Source organism: Cynoglossus semilaevis, chromosome 11, assembly GCF_000523025.1.
Source record: "Cynoglossus semilaevis isolate Cse_v1.0 chromosome 11, Cse_v1.0, whole genome shotgun sequence".
Classification (NCBI taxonomy): Eukaryota; Metazoa; Chordata; class Actinopteri; order Pleuronectiformes; family Cynoglossidae; genus Cynoglossus; species Cynoglossus semilaevis.
Window position 1 is genome coordinate 13,888,730 of NC_024317.1, and position 21,076 is coordinate 13,909,805.

Here is a 21,076-nt window from a genome sequence, read left to right on the forward strand (position 1 = left end):
TATATATATATATATTTTAAAAAATCCCCACAGCATTCCAGACGCTTTTTTTTGTGGTCTTACTAACCTCAATTTCCTAAATGTTTAAAGCATTTTAAACATCCCAGTGAGGCAGCGTTGCCTTGTAGAGTGTCAGCTCAACAAATTAATTGTATTCTGCTGATTACCAGTCTGGATTGCTGCTGATTAATTCCGGCTCTGGAAAAGCTGCTGTTGTCCCAGGTGGTTTGTGTTTAAAGAGAAAAACTTTCCGACATTTTAATACGTCACAAAGGAAGTCTCTCCTATTTCCAACGTTGTGCAGCCAGATCAGGCTGAAACATTTTCTATGTGCCTTTACTTTCTCTGGCCGTATAAAAGTGAGATAATCTGCTTTACCTTTCACTGAATCCAGTTCTTTAGATCATCGTTGTACCCAAAACACTCCCAATAAAAAGGATTACATGAATTGTTGTCTTGTGACTAAAACACAGGTAAGCCTCTGCTGCCAGATAACAACAGATCCAGGAACTGCATTCTCATGTTTTGCTCACATTTATCTTTTCCCTTTTGCTTCACAACCATAAATTACTGGATGACTCCTCTCACTAATTCGATACATGCATTTATTTAACTTCTCTGGCACTGAACCGACCGACCTAAGAATATAAGTATTGTTTCTGACTGGACTTACCATACCATGGAATAACCATATGTGTGTGTTCCATGTGGCTTAGCCTGTTCTGGCCGAGAAGCTGCTAAGCAGAGTTGATTAGTGCAATTGGAGTATTCAGCATGGGAACAACTGCTTTGATTTGGCCTGATTGCTATTTGAAGGAAATGGTCAAGAGAGGCACTGTTCTGTCAGGAACTGTTTGGCAGAATCCAGAGGACCCTTTCCTGCACACTCTCATACAAGGACACACACACATGGCAAACAGACCTCCCACTTGAATATTTCTGCGTTATACTGGGCAGTGTTTGGATTTCATCTCTTTCCATCTGAATATTAGCCCTGTGTCAAACCAACCATGAAATAATAGATTAATGCATAAAACAATAACGTTGTTAATCCTGATTCTTTTGCGCACTAAGCAACCAAAATGGCAAACGGTGAAGTAAACACACACACACACACACACACAAAAAGAAATCTGGAGCCAAGACCTACAGTACTTTCACTAATAAAGGTTGTTTCCGTTTCAGATGGGAAAACCGGATACAAACATTTAGATGCTTAGCTTGAGAGCTTGGCAGTAACTACTTGTTTTTACTGCATCACTTAAATGGCTTTGTGTTCCAGAGGGAAATTAGACCTCATTAGCACAAGCAGCTGCCTGCTGCCAAAACTCGAGAATGAATACAGCAATGTCTGAAGCAAGGTGATGTAAACCTCAGTTTCAACCAAGGCCTCACCCACACCATAGGGGTGAGGTGGCGCAGGTGAGAAGAGAAGATTCGGCGACTGCTCCTTTAAGATGTTTTGTTTGTTTTTTTAAATATATTGAAAGATTGAAAGCAGCAGCGAAAGCTTGTTACTTGTTAGATAATTTTCATCTAGAAGAGTCTGTGGGTATTTTTGTATTCACACTGAATAAATAAATGTAAATTATTAAAAGGACGGGATTTAATGGTGTGACTGGTTAAACATCTTGGTCCCATCTTATATCATTGTCTTACTTCACATTATAGAAAACAAAAGCTACTCTCATTGTATCAAGATATTACAACCCTGCTTGTGACTCTTGAGAAAGTCTCCATGATATTGTTTGGAGGGAAGATGCAAACCCTAACTCTGGGGCGTGGCTTTCACTGATGTAATCAGACTTGATGAACTGTGGTGATGTAATTTATTACATTATATTATTATTGCAAATTATATAAGCCGCAACATGTTTAAAAACACAGAAAATCAGCATCTTCTGTTTTTCAATTGTTTGGAAATATGTTACAAAAAAGTAAAACTCTGACTTGACGGTGGTCTATTTTAAACCTTGATAACTTTGGTCCTAAACCACTGCAGGGCTGAGCATGAATGGAGATGGTTGAGTCTGTCAACAGAAGTTTAGAAGGAAAAGTGTGTAGAGAGAAAAGGTTTTGGCTAGGTACTGAAGGGAGGGGGGAGGGGGGGTTGCAAAGTAGCATGTCAGATTGGGGGGTTAGCATAGCATCTGAGAGCAATCACTCTCTATGACAAAATGCAGCGCAACAGCCATCTGTGACACTTATTACCAGCACATAATCACTTGCCTCATTAAGACTGAGGGCCCTACAATGTCAAAGGACTTGTGTTGATCTGACATTTACCAACAGCCAACAACTTGTCCCGTCACACCTGAGGGTAGTGTTTCTCACTGTGGAGCTCAAAGCATCGCTCACTAAGTTTGTTTTTAAAATGTACCATATGCAGGAACATTAGTATATTGCAATTTACAGCATGTAACGCATGACTGCTGTCTGGGTAACATGAAGCTTAAGAATAAATGAGATATAAGTAGTTCCTTTATAGACTTTACAACAGACTAAATTATGCTTGTACTAATGTTCTAGTTTGAGACGATCGATCAATCCTTTAGTGAAAACCAGTGTCAAGTAAACCAAAAAGTTTCAAAGGTTTCGTGATTCATGAGAATCAAGCAGGATGGATGGATGGATGGATGGATGGATGGATGGATGATAGATGGATGGATGGATAGATGGATAGATAGAGTCCAGAGTCTTCATCTGGTGTGGGGATGTTAGGAGTGAGGAGAGGAGTGGACAGGAGGGGCTGACCATGAAAGAGTAGAGGAGGGGTCAACGGGGGCTTGTAGGGAGGAGGAGTGAGAAGGGCAAGGTGGAAGTCTGGAAAAGTACCGGCAGGGGGGTAGAAGGATGCAGTGGAGTTGGGGTGGTAAGTCAGTGAAGGGAAGGGGAATAACACCAAAGAGTTTTACAGGTTTATTGGCATATGCAAAAATTATGAATATAACGGCCTGAAAAAGTCTGTAACCTAAATTTAAATTTAAAGTCCAACAGATTATAGAGACACTTTCTTCCTTTTTCTTAATATCTTTTTAGGCTTTTGGGCTAAATGTAATGATCAATATGTACATCTTTGGGAACAGTTATTCAACATTGAACCCTTTTCTAAAGCATTTATCGACACAAAACAACAACAGTTAGGACCCTCATTGTCTTTCAAAGTACATGGACAGAGACACTGCAACTTATACTCCAAACATAATTGATGAGTGAAACAATAAGCCATCTGGAGGTTGTCCTACTTTCTCTTTTTGTGCAGCTGAGGTCATTTCTAAAATCCATGTCGCATAGTGAAAGCAAGTACTATCCCATCTGGGAATGTGGAGAGTATTCCCAGTTTACCCGGAAATGCCCTGATCTTCCTTGATTACATAACCTCTGACCTGCACCGGTTTTACCTCGAGATGGAGAATTGGAGATTATTAATGAAAAAACTTTGTAAACTCTTCATAAAAACTTCTGTACTTGCTGCTAGACTCTTCTTAAGCTCACAAAATAAAATCTTATTTTCCTTTAAGGATAAATTAGGCCTCCTCCTCAGCCATACAGGAGCAGAGGCTCTTGCCAGATGGCAGCCACCTGATCTGTCCATTATCAGGGTGGTAAATGTCCTTAATAATTTTCCTGGACCTGATTTTTCTACCTTTAATGTCAATTTTTAGTTGACATTTAATGGCTGAGAAGCCTGTCAGTGGTGGTTGCATGTGGCTGTGGTTGCCAAGGCATGGTACGCCAGCCTTAGTGAGAGAGAGAGAGGAGTGATTCACAGTAAATATTATGATTTGTTATGTTGTTTCGGTGTCGCCTCCAGCCCACAGTAGTCTGTGTACTCCTAGCTGAGTACACCTTGAATCAAAAGCACTTGGCAGTACCAGTACTTTTGTTCTGAGGGACAATATATGTGACCGGTGAATTATCTGTGTCAATTCTCCTGAAGACAGTTAACAAAGCGAACATCGTGCGATACGATATTCATCTAACGCATCAGTGAATCCCTAATTATCATTTTTAATATGTCTCTAGCTAGCTGATGTTATCACCTGAGGCATGACTACTAAAAAAAATTGTTTTAACATCAAGTAACGTGGGAGTACGTTGATAAGTCATTTCACTGTTATAATTTTTTCACAATTTAATCATTAGGAAAGCACAGATGAGACTCCATCTCAGTGTCTGCTACAGTTTCTGGATGGCTGAATGTTTGAAGTCACGTTTTTGTAAATGTTGTGATGGTGTGTAGCAGAGAAAAAAGAAAGTGGGGTTTAATGTTCTGCACTGACTTTGGCAAAGGAGCTAAGCATTGCTGAGCCAGGTCAAATTTTTGGAAAATTAAATAGTCATCATGAATGGAAACAGTTGCACTATGACCATTACTTCACATGGTAATTATTATATACAGAGAGTAATGAGTCACTGGTAGAAGATTGGTCCTTTAATCTAGAAGAAAACCAAGACAGAGCCTGAGCAGAAAAATATACAAAATTATTAAAAAATGCTTTGGGTTTGCTCATGTAAATACAGAGTAAATGATACTTGTTTTTACTGAAAGCAATACAAAGAGAGGAGGGGAAGGCCTGCACACCAGAGGTTTAACTCCACTGGAGGCATTCCTTTGGAAGCAACACACTACATTGACATACCCTTCTGATAATAATTGTTTAACAGGCTGTTTTCAGTTCAATCCTGTGTTAAATGTATACATATTATCTGGGCAATGCAAACACTGTTATACTGGCAATACTATATTCCAGCATGAGTGATATCATTAACTGCTGTTCCTACTTTGTTATTTATCTTAAATAACAGACACCACTAATATGCTGTGGGACTGACCCCTGTTCAGGCACACCCCCACACCTCCAAATCCTATGCCCATGGGCAAAACTCCAATCAGTCCACATATCCAAGCACTTTTTTCATTCTTCTGGCACTGGCCCTGCCCCCTCTCACTAAGTTAGAGACTGCCTTCCTGAAATGTTTCTGCTAATTCTCGTTTCCCTTTACTCACAAGTGTTACATGTGAGGGTTGTGTCTGCCAAGTAGGGGAGTGGTAATTATAATAGGTCCTAGGAATTAACCCCACCAGGTGTCACTGAATAGCCTGTTTACCTCACTGATTAATGAATGGACCACACGACTCTCCCCTACCCTCACCCACAGCTCTTTTATTTAGAGCAGAGCATGCCACTAAATCAATATGCTGATCAGTGACAGGTCTAAACCACGTCAGGCCAAAGAGGCCAATCTGTCCACCCAGCCCCCTCTCTTCTGTTAGATGCACTTCACTGCTTAAGACAAAGTACCATGAGTTCTTCCAGCAAAGTCATCAAAATAAAATTGTTTTCAGCTAGTAGGATAATTAACTTATAGATTTATTTAGTTGGTCAATAAAAAAATTAAAAACTAGTTTATTTATTAGTGAAATATTTATAAAAAATATAAGTAATATTTTAAAAACCAAATAAACTTTCCTTCTCATAAAAAGGCTGAAAAATGTCAAAATATCCTCAGGTTCTGGATCCATGGCTTATTCAGTAATTAGCCTCCAGCTGACTTGTATTAACAGCTCAACTTTTCAAAATTTCCTTTAGCTCTGATTGTACAATAGGCCAGGCTACGGAGACCTCACCTGGTGAATGTCTGTTTGAACAGCAAATACGTTCTATAATTGTACAGGTTGCAGCAGAGCTGTTATCCGCAATGTGATGAAAAGTAGTGTAAAAGCAGGACTGAGTTGTCTCCTCATGTCTGTCAGACAGGATGTGAAGGGAGGCTTTGTGTACACAGGTGATGACCTAATCAGGCTGTCCTCTTAAAGATGGGCCAGTGTGGGTTCATGTCACTCAGCTGCCATAGCCGAGCCTTTTAAACCCTGATACATCCCCATTTATACAACACTGACTCATTACACATGACAGGGGCACTAACAAGGTGAGGTTTACCCTTAACAAATGTTTGTCTGTCTGTCCTTGCAGTTCAGCTGTGTTTAATTTTTCAACATTTTCAACATAATACGCAATAATGATAATAATATTAACAACAGCAGCAACAATAATAATATGCAAACATTCATTTTCAAATATTTACTTGGGCAAAAGGGAGCGCTTGGCAAACACCAGCCATTTCCTCCTGTATATCATAATTCAACTAAGGCCTGGGCACCAGCCAGCTACAGTACCCAAAAATATCACTGTATAGAATTTCAAATATGCACGGTTTCCACAGAAACCGCTCAGATATTTTGTGCTCCTTCTTTTTTTATACCGACAGTGTTACTGCTGCCATCACAAGCAAAGCGAGTGAGTTCTGGTCGATGTGGGTCTGTGGGACAGAAAGCTGTTGTTTCTACATCTCTCTGACTGGGCAGTTTGACATGTTATTATCATTAACACCAACAGTTATTTTACCAAGCTTTGATGCAGTTTTTTCTGACTGTTATCATTTATCTGCTCACTGGCTATACAGATACAGAGAAGTCACGGGTCACAGAAGGAGCTAGATTTTGGCTTGAGGCTGACATCATTGTGTGTCTAAGAGTGCAGCATCACAGTAATGCCACATATGTCTTTCTGGTGGTTAGGGAAAAACATCAGGACACCGCCACAGAAAAAAAAAGCAGTTCCAAATCTTTTTTTCTTTTTTTTTAAGTATTTGAATACATACATTCTTGAGTTTAAATTTACATGAAATAATTTAACTACCAGTGTGTAAGTAGAATATTGTTGTTAAACACACCTTTCTTCTTTGTAGTGTTTGCAAAAACATTTTATTATATCCTTTTCATGCAGCAGTTCTTTTAAATAAAACTAGCAAACAACATTTGTATTAAATAATTAATTAAATTAAATAAATAACTTGATTTATTTACATTTTAAAATTATAATTAATTTGATTTGTAATATTTTTGCATAACAATGTGATTTAATGCAGAAAAATGCAATTAATGTTAAATACAAATATTAAAACTTTAATCCCTGTATTAATTACTAGTACTTTTGAGACATGATACTATGTAACCTCCATTACTCCACTCCGCCTGTGCAGTGAGGCCAAGCTGTCACTTGGTATCAGCTAAGAGCGAGCATTAACACAAACTATTAACAAAGCCTTTAAGTTACAAACTGCTGCTGTCTTCATCTAAGAGCTTTTAATGGATAAAGTTTTGATTGTGTCAGCCAACACTTCAGCAGCCTTTTACCCCACGGCTACGGCTTTGCTGCGTGCTTTCACCAGCTGTTTTTTTTCACTCAGCCTGTCATAACAAAACGACTCAGTCAGGCAGAGATGGATGATAGGATGAAGCAGTGGGAGCACAAATTGTTGTGACTACCACAGGTGGGGACAAGGAGAAGGAAAGGATGTGACAAGTTAAGCTGTCACTGAGGAATGCTGTGGTTGTTGTGGTACAGGTGTATGGTGCCTTCAGTGTATTAATGCAGAGTTATTTGCACGAATACACATTAAATCACTTCCCTTTCTAGAGGAATGTTCTAACACGTGTTTTCGCTGCTCTTTTTACTTGTGTTAAAGTTTATGCTTCCATTCTACATGTGTAAAGCACAGAGTGATTAGGTAATCATGACATCTTAGTGAAATACAAACACAAAACACAAAATGCCAGACATGTGAGCCCTAAATGTTGACGTGCCTATAAACTTTACATAATTAATTAAATGATTATTTTAGGTGGAGAAACATCCTGGTCCAAAATATAGAGAAGGATCAACAAATGCAGTTTGAAATTATTAATTTATTTTCTCCACTTCAAACATTGTATTGATGGACATTTATATGGTGTGTTATGCAAAATAAATTTCTTTGTAATGTGCAGTTGGGTCATCAGTCAGTGTCTGATTTACACCTCTCTCTCTCTATGTGTGTGTCTCTCTTTGTTCTTTTGGCCAAAGTGGGTTAATTGGAGATAGTCACAGTATTGACTGAGTCCTTGGACAGGAGCCCTTGACCTATGTCTTCATTTAATATTTTAAGGAAGCCCAGCTCAGGGTTAATGTTCGACTCTGAGGTGCCAAAGCAGTTGGAGAACCACCTGCACTTTATCAATCTGTTTAGATTGGGAGCTGAGGCTGGCATACTTAGCTGAAGCCTTTCTATCTTAATCCTCAAACATTGTTAACAATATCAGAGACATTTGATGACTGGAGTAAAACCCATAGTCCAACTTCCACATTAGCTAGGTAAACTGATGGCAAACACTTACCGAGGTCATTCACAAGTCTAGTTCCTGGTTTGATGATGCTTGTCTCCTGTAAATATTAGCCCTTGGAATATTTTTCAGCCTGTCAAAACAAAGCACAGCGATTGCTTTTAGCTTCTTTACCTTCTAGGTGACTGTTTGAGATACTTTGATGACTCAATCCACCTGAAATCTGTTCAAAACGCTCTCTTTACAGTTCTCCGTTTCTGTGTGCAGAAGACTAAGGAGTAATACTGTTACAGTCTGTTACTTTTTAGTATCTCTGCAGTTTGATTGTTTATTTATTCATTGTTTTTATTTATTTTCACTTGTTCTTCTTATCAGTTCTTTGCTGGTTGAGCTTTTCAAAAATCCCTTAAGTGATAAAGAACTACAGTTAATTTTACTATTCACACTGTTCTGGAAGAGACTGTCGTTATATGTGCTTTTCCACTTCTAAAATACTCAAAGACACTGAATTATCCTACCTTCTTATTTCCATACATGGCAACCAATAAACTTTTTCAAAAAAAAAAATCTTGCATATTCCTAAAAAAATTATGTCATCAAAAGCCACTCAGAGTGTCTTAAGAGTGAATTGGTGTGACCACCATCTATTATCAAAGGTCTTGTATATGTGATCTTTCTGGGGTAGTAGATTTCCCCATTGATTTTCATGAATTTAAGTGATGTATACCACTTAGTCTTCTACCAGACATAACACTCTCAACACCATCCACCGTATAAGGTATTCTGACAGACGTAACACCCTTAACACCATAAAGGTTTACAATTCCAGACATGTTTGTCTGAAATGAAAGATGGTTACACCAACCTCCTGTTCAGAGCTGCTCTGTGGACCTGCAGTTTGACACTGAAGCAACATTCCGGATGAAACAGAGAAAGACATAAGGCAATAAGGTAAAGTTTGAACTTTACCTTATTGCCTTATGTCTTTCTCTAGTTCATAACTCGTTGCTTCCTTCCCTTCTAGTGTTAGTTTAACATAGAATGTATATTTAACCTGAAGATAACTGCTGTATGACAGGGTATATGATTAACTTTAGTATAAGTGCATTTTTATCTGAACTCTGCAGTATCGTTTCATCTAACGTTGTTATATCAAAAGTGTGAGGCTAACTGTTGGTTCAAACCAAAATATGTTTGACAAAACAGTGAGACAAAGTATTGGTACTGTACAACTTCAGTCATGTAATGCAAACTGTGTAGACAAAAATAATATCATTTTTGGCATAAATGTATTTGTATGAATAATGAGGATTTTGGTCATACACAACCAAGCATACAAAGAAATAATACAATAATATAAATATAGTATATTAATAGAAAGCCAAATGTAAATATAGAAAAAATGACATCTGTCCCGAACAATGCAGTGTGCAACACTATCCTCTGGGGTTGACAAAAAGACAGGAAGATTGACAAAGAGATGAGAAGAAAGGAGTCTCACTGAGAGCCATGGCAGGGGAGAAACTAGAAGACATTACAAGGAGCCAATCTAGACAGAAATGTCAGACAGAAATTGGGCAGAGAACTCAAAACTGGGTCAGTGGAAACTCAATGTTGGCCTCAGTTTAACCTCAGCCATGGATTCCCAAATCTCAGCCCTGGGATTGGTGAACTGGACCTAACTAAGACAGGAGACTCTGGATACTGAAAAATACTGAAAAAAGTCTTACAGGTAAGCCTGCCCTGTTGGACACTCTGATGTGGGACAGGCACCAGTAGCAGACAAGGGGACATTTAACACACCAGGAAGATCCATGGAACACTGTGTTACAGAATCTTCAAAATCAGAACAGCACTAGCTGAAGACATGAAGTGTATAACTTCCCTTGCTTTTGTATCTTGCCCTCAACAATAGCCAAGCAACAGTGATTTAAACAGTCACCTCTTGTTACCCTCACTAAGGTCATTGGGTAATTACCATACAGTCCGACACGGGTACCATGACTGTTTTTACTTAAATCAATATACGACTTAGCAGTAAAATCTCCCAAGCAATTATACAGCCACATGAGGCACATCTGGGAGATTACTATCTCTGTGTCTTCTGCTGGCAAGATCCGAAGGCCTCCTGCTATTTTAATCTATGCTATATATTCCAGCAGCCTGCAATCAGACCAAGTGGGAGTGGACTGGACACTAAAGAATCTTCCAAAATAAAAACCATTTGCTCAATACGGCTGTGATTGGGAAATGTATTTCAAATCTATCTAACTATTATGTATCTTGCTTATGTTACCATTAATGTTTTGTCCATAACTTTATAGTCCTTGAAGAAATATGACATAATTGCGAATAATAGGATGCCCTGGGAATGAGCTGGAAAAAGAGGTGGTTTTAAAATAATGTACCATGTAAAAGTTGGAAGGAGGAATGAAGTCTGGATTAGTTAATGTCAAATGACTTTGGATGAAAGGTTAACAGTTGTTCATTTAGTGGTGAATGTCAGCTATTTCATGAGCAAGATAGATATTGTTGCAGCATACTAATTTGGGTTTAAGCTTAAACTACAATCAGACCTTGTGACCAATGATACACTTGCCTTAGGTTTTCGCAAAATTGTTTAGGAAATAACGGCAAACATAACCAGGGTGAATACTGCAAAATCCACAGCTCTGTCTTTCCTGACACTGAGAGAAAATCCACTTCTCGACTTTTAGGCTATATGTAGCTACATTGATAATGAAAGAAAAAGTCGAAATTTGGGCAGAAAATGTTGTTCACAAGTAGGACTGTGTTGGAAAAGCTATTAAACAAAGTTTGTAGTATAGTATAGAATAAAAGTAATTCAATATCATATCAAATATAAGAATATTGCAGGGAATGAACAGGGAAAGTGTACAGAGCCCACAGATATGCCACTTAGCAGCTATGAGGTATGTAAAAGTATACTGTATATTCACTCAGTACATGAACAACACGAAGTTCTAAGCAAACTGAATGCTTCAAATTACATTAAACATAGTTTTCAATACCACCGGCTATTACATAAACGTAGAATTCATGTTAGTTTTTTAATATATGGATTTTCTACTACATTATATGTCTTATTATTCCTGTTTTTTGTAATTCCTCAAACGTATATGCATTAAGAACTTTATTTAAACGCCATTTTGCTGACTATGCTAATAAATAACACTAGGTGAAAGAGTTAAAAAGTAGCCATATATATATAAACTTCCCGTGATTGTGTTTTGCATGTCAGCAGCGGCGCTGGGTTGAGTTAATGATCTGCTCACCTGCCAGTGGTCGTCTCTTCAGGCTGAGAGGGTATTTAAGATGGCAGCCGCCAGCGCGTTAATGCCCATTTGCATCGATAAACCAGTGGTTTCAGCGATTTGCTTGGCCATCTCAGCTTGTTATCCGTATTTTTGCCACTCGTGGAATTGTGTGTATTGGCGTTAACCTCGCGGGAGTTTGGGATTTCCGCTGCGGTATTGTTCACTGGAGGATTCACTGCCGTCACTTTCCTGTTTTGGTGCTGCCCGATATGGAATCTGCCCATCGCCACCTGCCAACAGGCCCGCGCCCTTATCGATATACACTGCATTATTCCTCTTTCTGTAAATAAACGTTGTACTCACTTTGCCTCCTCTTTTGTGCTCCTGCTTTTGTGTCCACCTACCGTGGTCCTTCTCTCGGCTGAGAGAGAAGTTGTAACGCCGTCCGCATCAATGCTCAATTTAGATTATGCTAATCTGCATTAACCCAATCTGCTTGATTTTTCACTGTGGAAGGAAACTGGCCAATGAAGGGAAAAACTAGGCACACGGAGAAAAGTATGCAATTCCCATATACAGAAAGAACATCACAGTGAGAGATTGAGCCCCTAAACTTTATGAACCCACATATACTCAATATTAGGCTTTTGACTTTATTTTAGGGCTGGGTGGATTATGGGTTTTTATCATCTCATTTCATTTAAACAGCCACTGCATTACTATTTGAAATTTTACCCCTTTTTGTGCTTGCTCAAAATCAATCTCTCTTCTCACCCTGCTGCTATGTTGGGATGACTTCTTCTTTTTCACTTAAATAGTGAAGGGAATGACTCATTTGAACATATGGAAAAAATACATTGACAGGAATTCAATTTCTCCAAACTGCTGTCTCCACTTTTGAATGAAGTCAGGTAATTTTCTTCAAAATTCCCTTCTGGAATTAATCACACCAGTTGACCATTTCTGCACACTGCAGGTCTGGCTTGGAGAGGCACGGACTAGACAGTGGAGAATCAACACTGAAGAAGAGCTGGAGGCTGATGTATGTAATTTAATACAATTGCAAAAATGTATTTCTAACTGGTAAAGTTAAAAATGAATGTGTTGAAATTCTTTAGTAGTATCTACTGTGCTGCTCCTGTTGTACATTTATAAAACTAAAACAATTCATACTTTGAGGCCTGTGGGCTCTCCTCAGCATCTGTACCATTATTGTATACTGAATTACTACCAGGGTTGCCTCCTTCCTGTGACGGTTTGTCAAAATTCTTCACACCTTGTGCATCACAGCACCCAACAGCCATTGTATCTGTAAAGATAAACAATGCATAATATATATAATAATATGCAGTGGTCAGTCATTAATTTCAAAAGGTTTGTTATAGTAATATAGATACGGTATTCCTATTAGTATTCCTATTTCATTTTGTCAGTTTAATTCACATAATTTACTGAAATAAAAAAATATTTCACCAGTGCATGTGAACCATGAGGAAACATGGCATTCAAATACATTACATTATTATAAAGAAATTAATGTAGACAGTCTACAACAATAAACAATAAAGAATACATACTGTACTGTACTTGAAAGTAAAGTTACTGATTGTTATCAGAGCAGTAGAAATAGTGTTGGTTCTTTAGATCATTCATTTAGAATAGCTGGACAGTTTAAATCTTGAGGTGTTGTGCGAAAATGTATAGTTTTAACAGAGATTTATTCCTATTAATTTGACATTTTCTTTAGTTCTTTTCCTTGGATATTTTTGTTCTTTGTCATTTTGTACTAATGTTTTTAACTCCTCTCAGCCCCATGTCAGTTTTTTTTTCTCCCAGAGACGTACTGAAAGAAGAAAGGAATTCACTATACATAACATTAACCGTCATCCAAATAATGTCTTACCTGTGATAGATAGGTTTTCCAAAGAAATTGTGGAGAAATTATCCTGAGAAGATGGGCTAAGTGCCCCACCTAACACCAGAAACGGACCCTGGGCTCTGTTTAAGATTAGACCTGTGAAGACCCACTCTCTCACTGTGTGCCTGTAGCAGCGCTATGTCACAAAGAGTTTGTTCCTGGATAGTCAAATGAAAAGAATGGATGTTTTGAATTTGCAGATAGATGACAGGCTGACTCTTTGAGAGCCTTGAGACAGAGACAAGGAGAAAGTGTCTGAGAGCACGTGGCTGAAGGTTTCATCTGCTCTTCTGCAGCTCCAGCAAAGACAGCCTCACTCTCTGTCAACTTCATAGTATTGTGTGTATTACCTGTCCATTACCATGATACATTTCCATATAGTGATCCTGTTTCCCTTCACTTTACCGTGAGTAACCATGCACGTTGAGCCCTGCTCTTTATGTCAATCTGCTTTTGATTGAGCCTTGAAATTAGTATGCATATTTGGTGCAACTAGATATATCTGGATTAACAGTAATATTTTCTTTAAACAATTTGAAGGGGAAACATTCCCACAAAAAAGCAGGTTGACAAGTTAATGTTAGGTTTATCATGCTATGGTTGTCAAGGTTAGAACACATTAAAACACTGACCTTGGATTTTAAGACCTCTTATTTTTAAATTTGGTAGATTAACTCTTCGAAGTACTGCTGAAGAAATCATCGACACCGTCCCCACATTTAATGCTGTTGTTTGATCTCCTCTTAATAGAATAAACACGTACTAATTTGAAGCAGTCAAATTAATAATAATAATAATAATCAAATAAAAAGAATAATTTTACCAGTCAAACGACGCTGTCATTCAGTCAGAATGACGCGGACTGTCAGTGCAATAATCCCACAGTCTGTTTACTTACCGTTTCTTTTATACATACTCGAAATATACGTGATTGTTCGGAGCCCACAATGACATCTCATCCAACGAAGGCTTCAACTTCCAATGAGAATTACTGCTGACTATCTGACTGACAGGGGACTGTGCACTGATAAACTTCGTCAGAGTTTTTAAAAAGCAACTCTTAACACGTTCCACCAGCCACCGTTGACATCCACCAATATCTATGAAAAAGGTACAAAGTTACATACATTTACTCAGGTTTGAGTTGTACTTCTGCATAATTTTCTTGGCATTTTTGAGTAACAAATAAAAACAGGTGTGAAACACATACATTTACCTCCTGTTTGTGTCTTTCTCTTTCAGCAAAGTACGACAAAAACACTTTTGTCATATTTAGGGATCACAACTTGCTTTGATTAATATATGATGGTAAATGACGATCGTGATTAAGCATAACCACAAAATGTTTAATCTGATAAACATATTCAAACATTAAAACCCTTCGCTTTCCTATTTACTTTACTTATATTATTTGATCCTTTTTAAGGTAGTAGGCTACATGAAAAAAATGAATAAATGTTCCTAACGATACTAGGTGCATTGTTTCGTTTGTAAAATAACGATGCATGGTTTAGCAAATAAAAAAAAGATAACTTGAGACAGTTAAGTTATCCTTTTTTAAAACGCAGCATACGGGCCACTCACAGTGTGTTGCGTTCATGTTCCCGCTTGTCTGATTCCAACACGCAGGAACAAATGAAGTGTCAGTGCTGTCAGGAGTGTCAGTGCTGTCAGGAGTGTCGGTTTTCAACTGACAGTGTTATCTCAGCTCCACCACACTTCGGTATGCGTGTTTGAATGTGTTTGCGTTTGTCATTCCTGACGATCGTGACGACAGAGTTATCATTTCCAGCAGGAAAATCCTTCCGCCGGAAACACCTCTGAAACGTACCGCAGTTTACACGCCAATTTCTAATCCACGACGGTGGTACTTTCCGAATTATATTTTTCTTCATTCGAGTACAAGAAAAGATAAACCAATAGTCTCTCATAGATTATTAAAACATTAATATTTAAATTGATTATTAAGTCATTAACACATAGAGAGAATTGAACTGTTTGAATTATCGCGCTAAATGATACGTAAAAAGTAAATCGTACTTGAACTCCAGCTCCCAAGACTCTCGTTTTTTAATATATATTTTAAATAATTAAATATATATCGTAGTTGAAACAAAACCCCCCATTATTTATATTATTACTAAACTCTTTATCTACATATCCTCCATTTAAAGATTAATGAAGGAGTTCTTTCAAAATTGTTAAAGTACTAAATATGAATTCCTTTCATATTTAGTTTTGGAAAAAAGAATCTGGAGGAGCTCGATTAAAATCTGTTGTAGAGCTTCAACGACGTCAATTCAAGATTGGTTTAAAATGTAACGTTTGGATTAATTAAAAAAAGAAAACGTTATTTTTTAAGGGTGATATTGCATTATTTTTCACTATGTGCAGTCGAACTCTCCACCTTGTGCAGCAGGAGGGAATCCCACAACTGCGTCTCTGCATGTGGCAGATATATTACAATATATATTTCAATATAACAGTAATGTAAATATTTTCAAATGAACTATTGGACTCTGTTTTCATTTCCAGCATAAATGGAGGTGAAGCGATGCATAATGACTACAGGAAAGTGAGACGCTTTTATAGATGATCTCACACGTAAGACATATTTGTAATTGAATTTTAAATGTGTGACACAGTTTCATTCTTTCATTTAGGTCTGCTGTGCGCTACAACCTGATATATTGAAATAACGTGCGTGCACATCACAAATAAACACATGTGTTTGATATTGAGTCCACGCTGATAGATTTGTAACTAATCATCATAACATGGTCATCAACCCGCTAGTCGATAGTTAAATGACTGAAACTAAGACGTCTTACTAACGGCATGATTTTCACCAGCGACAAATAACGTTTGAATAATAATACTAATGGAATAATAATTGTGTTGATTAAGTATTAAGAATCAAGTTCTGTATCGCATATAAAACATTGAAATGATGAAATGATGTCGAACTAAACTATACAGAGGGAGGATTTCCTTAAGAAAAAAAACGACCACAGAAGAAGCAGTGACAAAGATAGCAGGTGAAAACAGTAGGAGTATCCGTCTGATTTGATTTGATTTTTGTTTCTTTCAACAAATATAACGTCATTGCTAAGTGTCTATAAAGAGCCATTTATCATTGACTGCTGAAGGATTGTGTTCATGTTACATCAAAGTAATTATTCTGATGTCACCACTGTTTACTCAGCCATCAACGCTGTTTTTGTTGTTGTTCTTAATAAACCACAGACCGGCGCATAATAACTCTGACGTGATGTGACTCTGTTTGATGAACTGAGGGTCACGTTTGATCTAAATTCATTCTAAATGTTACATTTTACCGCAGTCTGTGCATCCACTGGAGCAGTGGTGTAGGTTGTACCAATGACAACCATCGAATATTGTCTCGGAATAAATTGAAGGCATTGCTATTGTTAATAAAAACAATTTCTGTGTAAAACCAAGTCACTTGTGTCTAGATTTGAGTGAACTTTGACGAAATGTCTTACAGACTCCCCTCAAACGTCACAATAAAAAAATGGGCCAATTGGTGAAAATATATTTAATAATCAAACTGTGTGCAGTTACAGAACAGGAACTGACAACAGACGAAGGTGTGGCTCCTCTCTGAGCTGCTCCTCTACACAGCAGCAGGTTTACCACGGCCGGCGGAATAATGTACTGCCGAACCACCACAAAACGTTCAAGGTTGCTGAAAAATGTTTCCTTCTGAGCCCGTAGCTGTGTCTATGTGAGGCCTTCGTGGACATCAGGAAAACATAATATCCTTGGCTTTATCCATGCCGACTGAGTTTTTCTTTTTTTTTTTCAAGAAAACGTCAAGCAGACGTGATAGTCTGCGGCTCGTGTGACTCATCGTTATTCCTCCAGAGTCTCCTCTAAGTGGGAGCAGCAGCCTTCAGACTTCTGCTCGGCATCCGCTGCAGACTGTTCCTGCTCGGAGAGCTGCTCGCTGGTGGGAATGGAGTTCTTCTTCGGACGGCCTTTGGGTTTAGTCGGTGACTCCAAGCCTCCTCCCTGCAGCACCTGAGTGAACACAGTTTACGTTTACGCTCAAAAATTCCAAAATGATCCAAAACAAGAGCGCGACCGTTGACAGTGTAATAGAAAATGCATACATACAAAAGTGGAGTACGGTTAATCGGACGAATACGTGGTTACCACAACTATAAATCATTTTAATTGTTTGATTTAATCAAACAATGTAGAGAGTCACTCGTCTTTATCTGGTTGACGAAGCAACCAATCGCACACAAATGAACACATCGTGTAATATTTTAGATATATGAACCGCACCGGCCTTAACTTTATTGTATAAAAACAGTTACTTACAATTTTTTTCCACTTCATCCGTCTGTTCTGGTACCATGTTTTTACTTGCAGCTGACTGAGACCCAAGGACTCGGCGAGGTCTATTCTGTGAAGGAATAAAATCAAAGCTTTACACTGAGGATACACTTTGTTTGTTGTTGTAGCTTATAGTTGATCGTGGTTTGTTTTGCAATTATTAAAATAAATTCACCTTTGACCCTTACCATCAATACTGTACCGTAGATATAAAAACAACCAGCCTTATTTGATTATCTACGGGCTCCAGGTCAGGAGAAACTGTTACGTGGCCCATCATTTTTTACCTGATTAAATGCATTGTTCTCTATGTTCGAAACCCTCTGTGAACTAACCTATAACCAACAAGTTTATTATTTTATTATTATTATTTTAAGAAATAAGGTAAACAACCTTATTTCTTAAAATCTGGCAACTCTGACTGCTCTTTGAAGGCCGTTGTTGGCTTGACCATCAGAAATATGAATGGTGATGAATGGATCTCAGAATATGATAGAAAATAAAAGGTAAAAATAAATGTAATTCTCTTTAGAATAACTCGTTAACCTTTATTATTATTATTATTATAAAAACAATATTAAAATAGGAAAGAATTGTGATTTGCTAATTGTCACAGGATTTAAATAACAACACACACACACACACACACACACACCTGTCTGGCGTGGACAGATACTTCTGCTTCTCGAAGCGTTTCTCCAAGCCCATGAGCTGCAGCTCGGTGAACACGGTGCGGCTGCGACGGCCCTTCTTAACTTTGCCGCCTCCTTCGCCCAGGTCCATTTTCCCGTGGAGATGAAGGTCCAGCGGCCGGTGGTGAGATGCTGCGCCGACCTGCAGGCCTGTGGCCTCAGTGGCTCGGGGTGGACCCAGTGGAGAGGCCAGTGAGCAGGATAATCGGGACATGGGGAAGTTGAAGATGTTCGTCTGCTCTGCCTTTAACGCTTGAAAGGTAATAGTGAAAGATACAGTCAGTTCAGTGTGGATCGTTGAACATTTTATAAATACTGCATTTTCAGGCGGAACCAGCCTGTGAATATCTTAGATAAGATATCAGCGTACAGATCTGTAGCACTCGAAATATTTTCTTTTTGTGAGTTAGATTTTATGATTTGTATTATACTTAGATTCATCATGAAGGGAATTTAATGTAAAAAAAATGACATTTTACAATATCGACAATGGGCAAATGAACCTATTCACTATAAACTGAGGGAAATGTAGTACTTTAGGATGGACGAGTCTCTGGCAAATATAAACGGATACAGAATGGAATCTCCTTCACAATAACTCTCTAAATACATCATGCTCTGTGGGTCTACCAAAGAGAAGTGTACAGGTATCTGTGATAAAGTACTTCTCTCAAGGTATTTGCTGTTCAGGTAAGATAGTCTGTTCTGTTTACAAATTATTACCAGCTTTGATAATTTATCACTTGAGTAGAAGAACTATATTATAACTGAGTATTAGTACATTCAGTATCAGAAGAAAGTAATTTCTTTTTTTGTGTGCTAACATACAGGGTATACCCCAGAGAAAGTGTGGCTTCATTTCTGTAAGACTGTAAATTTCCATTTATTCCCAGGTGATGTTCTGTTGTACAGAGGATTACTACATGATCTGTGTGGCTGTTCTACAAAAATCCCTCAGAACTATTCAGAATAAGATCAGAAGGAACAATCTTTACCTTAAAACCCCCTGTTGGCATGACAGAGGGTAGAATGGAACAAAACAGAGAAATCTTTTCACATCTCATGTTATTATAGAAACAAATATACAGTTTTCTTTCGATTTTTCTTATTAGAAATATTTAAAGGTTTAGTCTTACGGCTCACATGTGATTCTGACTGATATTATTGTAGCCAGTTGTTCAAACAATCCTGCTGTACTTCAGAATACGAATTAAAACAATTAAACATATAAAATAGTAATGTAAAATTGCAACGATGCTCTACGTTTTGTGTTCAGTGTTTAAACGGTAAAGAGTGATGGTGTCCAGTCAACGCTTTACAAAATACTATTTCCCAGTTAGTATTTCCAACATCCATTGTAACACAACATGTATATTATATATGTTGTTGTCATTTACTACTACATTTACCACTAGTGTACACACTGGTCGTTCGCTGCTCTTACCCAGCTGGCTGTGGAAAGGCCGGGCGGACAGCAGAGCTTGTACCCCAAATTTGAGGAGCTCTCCGGCCGGAGCTGAGGCTGTGTGTTCTGTCAGGATTTCCTCTATCATGAAACTCCTATAACGGTGGGTTCTGTTGTCAGCGTGGACGTCGGGGGGATAGTAATGCGTCCCCATGTCCAAATGTTGTTGCATGGTGGCCGTCGTCTCAAAAAGGCATTCCAGTGGTTCCCCTCGTTCCCCTCGTCCCCCTCAGCGGCACAGCAGGGAAATAGCCACACTTTCCGTCATTTCAGTCCACAGGTCAGAGTTGTCCTGCAGTAAAATGTGACTTCCGGTGGATCACCTTTAGAACGAACTTGGTTTCTGTGAACGAACAAATCTACAAATCTGAGATCAGACCTGAGACCAGGGATATCCGTTCATTCTTGGCTCTGCTCTCCGTCCACTCCGGTGTGCGCGCGTGTTCATTTAGTATGAAAGAGGCGAAAAGAGAGATGACATGGGGAGAGGGAGGGAGAGAAAGAGAGAGAGAGGGAGGGAGAGAGAGGGGGGGTAGAAAAAAAATCAGAAACGCCGAAGGTGCGGTGGAGGGAGGCGGGGGAGGAGTGGGTGAGTGAGAGAAGCGGAGCGTGTGCAGCTCGTCACCTGGTCGTCGGTTTAAAAAGTCACCATTTACTGTAGTTCCTTAATGATAATCGCTTCTTCCCAGCCGGGCAACCCACCCCTCACCCCCCCTCCCCCCCCCCCCCCCCAGCCCCCCCCCCCCCCCAGCCCCCCCCCCCCCCCAAGATGTACGGCCGAAGCAGGACTGTCAGTGCGTGCGAGACAATTAAATCTACAATGTGATAAATAGAATATTATGCAGTACGTTTAAAGACGTCGGTTATTTTTATTAAGTATTTCTCACTTTGTTTCATGCTTTTGTTTCTATGTCAAGGATCGCGGTATTAACAGCGTATTGGAGTCTGATATCGAAATCGCAATAAATCTTCATTACCAAGTACTGATAGACGCGCCACTTATATATACCACAATCATAAACACGTCGGTTAACTTCCTAAGGGGAAGTGGTGGCGGTGGTGGTTAAAGAAGCGGACTTGGGTCCACATCCGACAGCCGCCAACGAGCCACTGAGGTCGCACTTAGCGTGACACGGTCCCCACACACCAGCACGGTGATGGGTTAAAGACAGAGGTCCCATGTCGTTGTAT

At 38.8% G+C, this 21,076-nt stretch overlaps 1 protein-coding gene and 2 long non-coding RNA genes across 6 annotated transcripts in view; all 3 read right to left on the minus strand.

The window, feature by feature from the left end:
* The window catches only part of LOC103386477 (uncharacterized), a 41,897-nt gene extending 30,046 nt beyond the window's left edge, over positions 1-11,851 (minus strand). For 3 of the 4 annotated variants that reach the window (XR_003051047.1, XR_003051045.1, XR_003051044.1), the window contains exons 1-2: positions 11,464-11,851; positions 8,222-8,300 (exon numbers count right to left, since the gene is read on the minus strand). This is a non-coding gene — a long non-coding RNA (uncharacterized LOC103386477). The remainder of the gene's footprint in view (positions 1-8,221; positions 8,301-11,463) is intronic. The other variant, XR_003051046.1, reaches the window with a different exon arrangement.
* A 133-nt stretch (positions 11,852-11,984) lies between these two features.
* On the minus strand, positions 11,985-15,141 carry LOC107989217 (uncharacterized). Its single transcript, XR_001760720.2, has 3 exons — positions 14,948-15,141; positions 14,262-14,463; positions 11,985-12,754 (listed from the first exon to the last, which is right to left on the minus strand). It is a non-coding gene; the product is annotated as an uncharacterized LOC107989217 (long non-coding RNA).
* A 1,470-nt stretch (positions 15,142-16,611) lies between these two features.
* Positions 16,612-20,558, minus strand: barx1 (BARX homeobox 1). Its single transcript, XM_008320814.2, has 4 exons — positions 19,865-20,558; positions 18,384-18,672; positions 17,714-17,798; positions 16,612-17,407 (listed from the first exon to the last, which is right to left on the minus strand). Exons 1-4 carry the CDS (start codon positions 20,055-20,057, stop codon positions 17,240-17,242), a joined length of 735 nt encoding a protein of 244 aa, XP_008319036.1. The 5' UTR covers positions 20,058-20,558; the 3' UTR covers positions 16,612-17,239.
* Positions 20,559-21,076: the final 518 nt, after the last annotated feature.